The sequence below is a fragment of the Pholcus phalangioides genome, unplaced genomic scaffold (assembly GCF_987345545.1).
Source record: "Pholcus phalangioides strain wild (caught in Gottingen) unplaced genomic scaffold, Ppha-v1.0 ptg000003l_1, whole genome shotgun sequence".
Classification (NCBI taxonomy): Eukaryota; Metazoa; Arthropoda; class Arachnida; order Araneae; family Pholcidae; genus Pholcus; species Pholcus phalangioides.
In genome coordinates, this window is record NW_028301596.1 from 29,047,313 (window position 1) to 29,055,835 (window position 8,523).

The window sequence follows — 8,523 nt, forward strand, 5'->3', positions numbered from 1 at the left end:
CTCTTGCTATTGTTGAGAGTGCGTTGTATTGCCCTTAGTTTTCTTCTGGCTGCTGATAAGGCGTCCGTCCACCACGGGTTCGCTTGACTATTGGGCGGTTGATGTTGTTTGAATGTCGTTTTGCAATGGTTTTCGATTTCTGTCATAACGTTATTCACCTTTTGCTCAAAATCTTCGAAGTTCTTTGTGATTTTGAGACATGACGTCGCAGATGCCAGTGCTGTGTGTATTCTAACGGGAGAAGATTCGCAATTTTCGAGTAGTTGTATGATATCTCAATCTGTGATGAGTGTTCATAGATCCTTTTATATCGATGTGAATGTATCGGTATCGGTGCCCGCTCAGGGTGGGCGTGTCTATCACTTTCCATTCCGATTCAGTGGCAATTCTGTTGTAGTTCGTGATCGTAAGATCCGGCCAACCTTTCCCGTGCATTGTCTGGAATGTCGGAATGGAGTTCTTGTGGTTCAGGAGATGGAGATCGTGGTTATTGATGAACTCAAGAATTTTCCCTCCTCTTCTGTCGTCGTTTGGATAACCCCATATTTTTGCCCTTCCGTTGAGATCACCTCCAAAAATCATACTAGATCGGGTGATGCTATTGCACAACGCGTCAGTCTCTATCAGCAGTGAGTTGATGTTAGACTTAGGGGAGGCATATGTACTTGTTAGGACAAGGTCTTCCTCTCGCAATGAGATTTTTACTGCACCCAGATTTTCACCGATGAAAAATGTCATAGGGGACAGATTTCTATTTGGTACGAGAATAGCAGCTTTTTTATTCCTAGATTCCCATTTCAGCCATTGTTGCTGGACACTTCCGATTTCTTTTGACGATTGTCCGTTCGTTGTGGCGCTTTTCAGATACGGTTCTTGCGAGAGTATTATATCTGTTTTGTTCTTATCAACGTATTCTTTCAGTTGCGTCATGGCCGCTCTGGTCCTGTCTGCGTTGAACTGTAGCAACCTGACGAATTGGTTTTGAGTCCTGTGTTCATTTACAGAATTGACACAGGTTGTCTTTGTGTAGGAAGATGATACGATGACGGGAGTTCTTCGTGAATTGTGAGATTTGTTTTGACATTCTATATTCATTGCATAAACATTTGACATTATACCAAGTCGATGAGCGGGATTGAAATGACCTTTATGTGGTTATTGATAATTAACAATAGAAAGATGACGCTTGAGTTTAAAATTTCTGGAAATTTCTTTGGTCAAAAATTGGTGTCCAGACGTGGAATTACAGATGATCGAGATTCCGAGATTATCTCTAAAAATTTTTCCGATGAAGCTCGTCAATCTGGCATATTCAAGTTGTTGTACCAGATTTTCCACAGTGAATTTCGGATCTTGATTGCTGACAAAAAGTGCTCTAATGTTGTTCGCGCGACTTGATTCCAATGTGTCCAAAGTATTTCTATTTTTTTTTGGTTACAGTTACAGAGCGGGTCCAAGTTCGCTGGTCAAGACTAGACGAATGTTGCACAGATGATCTTCCAGGTTGAGAGAAGGGTATTTGATCGTTATAATTCAACCGGATATTGGTCTGCCAAGAGTTATCTCGTTGAGTAAGATTCCCATCGTATGCGTTAGAAGATCTGACCACCATATCTCGGTAGCTGGAATATGTAGGAGAACGGGGATCTTTGAGATTCCATTTCGGACGATCGATATACGATCGACGATAATGCATAGTTGAATTATTCTGCCGGATCTCTTCTGCTTGTCTATGTGAGACACTTCGATTCCCCGAATCTCTCGTTCTTACTCTGGTTGGAGGTGTTCGATTGAAATATGAATGATAGTACGGTGTGGGCATTGAACATTGAAGGACCGGACACACCCCGCTTCCCATCTCAAGGAGATATCAAAGCGTTCCCGAAAGATGGGTGCATCCGGAATTTTATTAAATATGTATATGTATATATATCTATATAAATTTGTATAACGGAATAACAAGTCCAATTACAGGAGTATAAATCAACAAAATAATTATGATAAATCATGATCTAAGAATCGAAATCTAAATTCATATTATAGCGTCTTTGGGGCACGTCCAGACTCGATAATCAAATTCCGTTGGTGGCGGTCCGTCCGCGTTCGTTGGATGTCACTAGTCATGTAGGCCGTACAACGATGAATCGGTGTCATGTTTGCGTCACATGTCCTGGTCCAAGTGTCCAAGTCAGCCAATGTTCGGACACCCAGATGTTTCAGCTCATTCTAGGAACACATTCCTGTTCCATAAGCATCCTAGGTCTTAATTCTCCTGGGCAATTAGGAGATTTCATCATTCCCGAAGCTACATCGGCTGGCTAGCTGGATTATGGGGTGCATTGATTCACAACGTTAACATGTTAAGTGTTTATAGTTTCTCCAATAAAGTTCACCGTTCAACGACGTATCAGTTTCGTGAATTTCCGGTACCCCTACGTGGCCGCAAGTTGTAGACTCTCCCTGGTATCAGCTTTACTGGTCTGGAAGGCTGAAATTCATCCTGCTTCTTCCGTAGTCCACCCATCTTGTCGTGCAGCAAATATAGGTTATGGTCTAAAAATTGAATCAAATTTTGAATGCGTGAGAAGTTCATCGGACTTTTTAGTATTCTTCTTTTGAATGCCGTCATCTGACTTTGTGACATCTGACCAAAATGAAACGCTGATGTGTGTGGACATTGGCAGACGTAATGCCATAGCGAGCCCGTAGCACCACACTTACAAGCATTGTGAGATGATCGTCCAAAGCGCTGCAAGTATGTCATCTGCTTATTTTTTCATCATCTGTATTTTTCTGCTTTGGAAAACCCGATTTTTCAGTTCGATATGGAGGAACAGTCTGTTCTTGTACGGTTCGACCATTCCATTTCCTTCTGGTGGGTCGGATGTCATAGAATTGTTGTCCAACAAGTTGATTTTGCACCATGAAATTCAAAATGTCTTATCTAGCTTTCTTGTCAATACAATCGATAGCAATGCCCCTATGAATATTCCGTATCAAATATATTTGTGATTGGAAATTATCTAAAAATCCCAGTCTTTGATCATCTCTATCTAGAGCCGCTGAAGTCTTACTCCGTACATTGTAGACCAAAAGTGTAGAATTATCAAAGGACTGATCAGTCGCATTTTCATTACATGTAATGACATTAGATTTATTACTGGATTTCCTTCTCTTTTTTCGTGAAACCAACGTAAACTGGTCTTCATTTTGTATATTTTTGTTCGCATTGTTCACTTCGTTTGGATATATTTCCTCTGTATTTGTAATGCAATCATGATTGGTTGAATTTTCCGAAATACATCATTGCAGTATCACTGCTATCCAACCATTCCTTGATTGCAAAAAGTAATGTATTGGCTCTTCTTCGAGGGGCACTTGGAATTTTAAATTTTTGAGTGCGAGGATCTGAACCTGTAGTTGAATTAACTATACTTAGAATACCGTCCAGCATTTGTTGGATAGTTGAAAGTCGATGATTGGATCTAAGATTGGGAGTTCCCAATTCTGCACGGGCTGGATTCGTTTTATAGATGCGGTCTAGGAATTCTTGGAAGAGGTCATCTTCGATCTCTGATGGATCTAGAACTTTTTCTAAATTATCTTCAGAAATTTGATTGATAGAAGGATGATCTGTGGCAGAAAACTTAGTAGGGTTCTGCGCTACGTTGTTCCGAAGTTCTTGAGTGTTTGAAAAACGTTCTGTATTGTTTTCCGAAGTAATCCCATCACAACTTGCCATTGATTCACGGTGTATTTCTTGGATGGTGCAAGAGGAGAGGTTTTGATTAAACCGTTCTCTCTTAATGGAATCCTCGGAGTGCTTCCCCTTTCTTGTTTGTATGCAAGAGTTTTCGCGGTGTGTTGTAGCTTTAAACTCTTTCTTCTTGGGAACTCTTTGTGGTTTAGGAAGAGGCTGAAGTGAAACCAAAGTATAATGGTGATCTGTTTGTTGCAGATCTCTGATAACATCACTCATTTTGGACGTTTTGAGTTCATCCACAGGAAGTATTTTTCTATTCATCTGTCTGTTATTAGAGTTTCGCTGTATTTCCTTCTCAACGGCTTTTTGTTGTTTGAAGGATTTGAGGTTCCATCCGGTTCGCTGGAAATATTTGGAGTTAAGAATTATCAAATACTTGCTTTCTCTTGGTGCTTGTTCTTTGCCTACCATTAATACGTTTCCTGTCTCTTTCAGAAGTACTTGTATGAGGATCAGTAAGTAAAAAGTTATTCGTTTTTTTTGTTTCTGCAGAGTTCCTCATATTTTGATCAGAAGGACTGATATCCCCGTTAGCATTCCTCTTGTCTTGGAAACTGGCTGTGTCCCGAGGACGTGTGAAGAATTTAGATTGCTTCGAAGAATTTTCCATGTCCTCGAATTCCCACGAATAATCACTCCACACTTCATCAGACGTGCCCTTAGAAAATGGTTCCTCAGTGTCTCTACTTTCATGAATTTGCAGAGAAACCTCGTGTATCATGTATGTTAATAACCAGATCGCGGACCTCATCGTCTATTCCAGGTTCTGAAACCGTGCTTTGTAGGAAACTCGACAAAATTTCTAACGTTGGGATATTCATATTATTATTCATCTGGGTTTCCGTAGCACTTTGTTGTAGAAAAGACTTTTCCCCGAAATCTGAAGAATCATCTAAGCGAGATTTATGTTGTAGATTTGGACTAGAGTTCCTATCAAAATTTATATCTTTGCCTAAACGTTCAGAGTTCAAACTTTCCTGTGATAGGTGTGAGTACATATTGCCCAACGAGCTGGATAGCGAATCCTCTTCTGAGTCCGATGAGGATTCATCTCAAGAAACCTATCAGCTTTTGTCGTCGTCTTTAATTTTTTTGAATTAGCTGAGTGCTTATTGTAGCAGTTAAGTTCAAATGAATCATTGATTCTCTTGCTTCGAAATTGGAAACGTCCATCATCTGTTCTTTTCGGTGTTGAATCCACACTAAGAGTTGTTGACCTTCCTGGTGGTTTACCACCCTCTGCCATTATGACAATTATCTATCAATATTACAGATACAATTGTTGAGATTATTCAGAGTTCACTTCTACAACGATAGTGGGTCAGAACATATAAGCCAGACGAACTTTGTAGCTCATCTTATGACTAATGAAAAGGAGTGGGGGGGGGGGGAAATGCTGCAAAATACGGGACAGCACAACAATATGATGTGGTTTTTGAAAAATATGCATAATCGATATAAGATACATGAGAAATGCCAGGATATATGTATACGTGATGAATTTTTAACAATCTCCTAAAAATCAAAAATTTCGTTCAGAAGTATGCAAGTTAATATATATAAAATATGGGAATGATATATGAAATACAGGTAACCCCTAAATGAGCGTCAACATGAAAACTCATTAAAAAATACGCGACAGTTTGATCTGTGCAGAATAACAAATCGACGTATACCCAGTACCACAAATGTCTCACACGTATATGGTCAGTCTATATAGCATTAATTGTTCAGAAAAGTTCCCGCTTGTGAAAATGGTCTCGAATTACTAGGGCTATATCGATTATCTTGATACTACGATAACACGATGCAAAAAAGAGATTTTTCCCATGTTTTGTACGGTTAAACATCACGATTTTTCCCATGCGTACACATGAATGTTCACTAAACACAAATTCAAAGGCCGCAATCCGAACGTTCGAAGTCGTGACACAATATCAAAGATAATAAATCACGTTGACGGAGCGCGCAGAAAACACGTCCTGTTCCCGTACAGTCCCGCAGAGGTCTCCTACCGAGTTACAGCCCTTCATCATGAAGTTCGTCAGTGCAAACAGCGAACTAAGCCTAACCGATCTGGTACCACCGTACAAAGATACCACCGTACAATTTCGCCGATCCTACACTATGGTTTCTGATGTGCGAATCAACTTTCGAACTGGGGATTCCGAAACCGGTAACGGACAGCCGCACAAAATTCAACTACATAGTGGCCCATCTACCACCGGAAGCAGCTTCCATCATCCTCGATGCCATCACGAATCCAACGGCAACAGATCCCTACGTGAAATCGGAATTAATCAAGCGCAGCGGTGAATCGTCACAGCAAGAGATACGGGAGCTTCTCACTGGGGAGCAACTTGGTGATCGTTGCCCAAGTGAACTTTTGCGTGCCATGCGACGTCGTGCAGAATCTCACAGCGTGCCGGCCGAGCTCATGTTGGAACTGTTTCTTCAGCATTTGGCGACATCTGTGCAATCCATCCTGGCTGCGGTCACACCACTTACGTTGGACAAAGCGGCCGACATCGCCGATCGCGTCATGGACGTAGCACCACAAGCGGTAAGTGCCTGTTCCAACTCTTCCGCGAAATCCACCGAGGAAAGTTTGTTGTCGGAAATCGTAAAGCTGCATCTGCGAATCGACGAAATTTCCCGAGGGCAAAGTCGTAGCCCGTACCGAAATCGCTACCCGCGACAGCGTAGCCGATCGAAATATCGCGACACGTGTTAGTATCATCGACGATTCGGCACCGATGCCAAGAAATGTGTCTCTCCCTGCAAATATTCGGGAAACGAACTCAGCAAAGAGTAGAGGCGACTTGCTCTTTGCCACCTACGTCACGTCGCCTGTTTGTGAAAGACATGGAAACGAATCTATCCTTCCTCGTTGATACGGGCAGTGATGTTTCGATCTTGCCGGCAAGCCTTTCTCAGCGCAAGCAACGGCCTGTTCAAGCGTTCGCAGCCGCGAATTTATCATTCATCGAGGTGTACGACCAACGTATTCTTTCCGTGGATTTAGGCTTGAGACGAAATTTTTCCTGGCCATTTTACATCGCGCTTCCTTCATTATTTCGACTTGGCCCCGTACCTTCGTAACAAGTTCCTACGTGACTTGAAAATGAAATTGAAAAGTCCCGGACGCGTCTCAAACGCAACGTGCATTCATTCGGTGAAAACGATTACCGGTGACTCAGTGTATCACAAGCTGATTTCTGAATTCCCGGAGATCACTAAACTTCCTAATCCAAATGCACCAGTAAAGCACAACACCATCCATTATATATCCACAAAAGGACCGCCTGTGGTGGCGAACCCTCGTAGGTTAGCTCCATACATATTAAAAGTAGCGAAATCGGAATTTCACAACATGCTGCAACTGGGGCATTTGAGACCTTCGAGGAGTAATTGCGCCTCACCACTTCATATGATTCCAAAAAGGGGTACCTTGGAATGGAGACCTGTTGGGGATTCCGTGCACAAACATTAAAAGACAAATATCCCATTCCTTGCACTGCTGATTTCACTGCTGAACTGCATGGTACTAAAATTTTCAGCTATGTGGATCTCATAAAAGCCTACCGTCAGATCCCAATAAATCCTGATGACATCCACAAAACAGCAATATGCGCACCTTTCGGATTGTTTGAAAGCACCAGGAGGCAATTCGGATTGTGCAACGTTTCTGCAACCTTCCAGCAATTCATCGATGAAGTGACCAGAGGACTTTCTGTAGTTTATGCATTCGTCGACGACATCCTAATTGCATCAAAAGATCCTGATGAACACATCCATCATCTCAAGACTCTCTTCAACAATATGGACTCTGCGTCAGCGTCTCCAAGTGCAACTTCGGTAAAGAAATCATCGACTTCCTTGGATTCCGGCTATCTGCATCGAGTTCAGTGTATCGTGGATTATCCACACCCAACGACCTTGACACAACTTCGAAGATTTCTCGGTATGTACAATTTTTATCGACGTTTCATTCCGAAAGCTGCCGATTTGTTACATCCGTTAATAAAATTTCTCGAAGGTCATAAAAATAAAAAATCATCTCGTTCTGCTCGTACCAACGACCAACTCGTGTGGACCGATGAAGCAACAAAGTCGTTCACTTTGGCCGAGGATGCCATGGCAAATGCCACACTACTGAGACATCCTTTTCCTGGAGCTAAATTAAGTGTTTGGGTAGATGCTTCAGATGTCGCAGTGGGTGGTGCTCTCATGCAATTAGCCGAAAAATGGGAACCAATTGAATTTTACTCTATGAAATTGTCCAAAAGTCAAAACAAATGGTCCGCTTACGACCGAGAACTGTTTGCAATTTTTTCATCTATAAAAAAATTCAAGCACATGCTCGGTGGCAGGGAGTTCATTATCTACACAGATCAGAGGCCCCTGATTTATGCCTTGAAGCAGAATCCACACAAATGTTCTCCGCGACAGGTTCGTCATGTGGACTTGATATCCCAGTATTCAACCGATAACTCACGTCCAAGGCTCTTAAAATTATGTCGCAGATGCACTGTCAAGAATCGAAATCGACGCAATAATTGATTCTAAGGACATTAATTTCAAAGAATTTGGGGAATGTCAATCAAGCGACCCGGAACTGAAAGAAATTTTGAAGGGTAACAACACATCTCTACAGCTGGAACTGAAACCATGTCATCTAACAGATGGTGAATTATGGTGTGACATTTCAACTGGCTCACCCAGACCTTTCGTTCCAGACTCGTATCGAAAGCTGATTT

The 8,523-nt window shown here is 41.9% G+C and overlaps 1 protein-coding gene across 1 annotated transcript; it reads right to left on the reverse strand.

The window, feature by feature from the left end:
• Positions 1–231: 231 nt before the first annotated feature.
• On the reverse strand, positions 232–1,113 carry LOC149088367 (uncharacterized). The gene has a single exon (XM_089251967.1). It carries the CDS (start codon positions 1,111–1,113, stop codon positions 232–234), a length of 882 nt encoding a protein of 293 aa, XP_089108093.1.
• Positions 1,114–8,523: the final 7,410 nt, after the last annotated feature.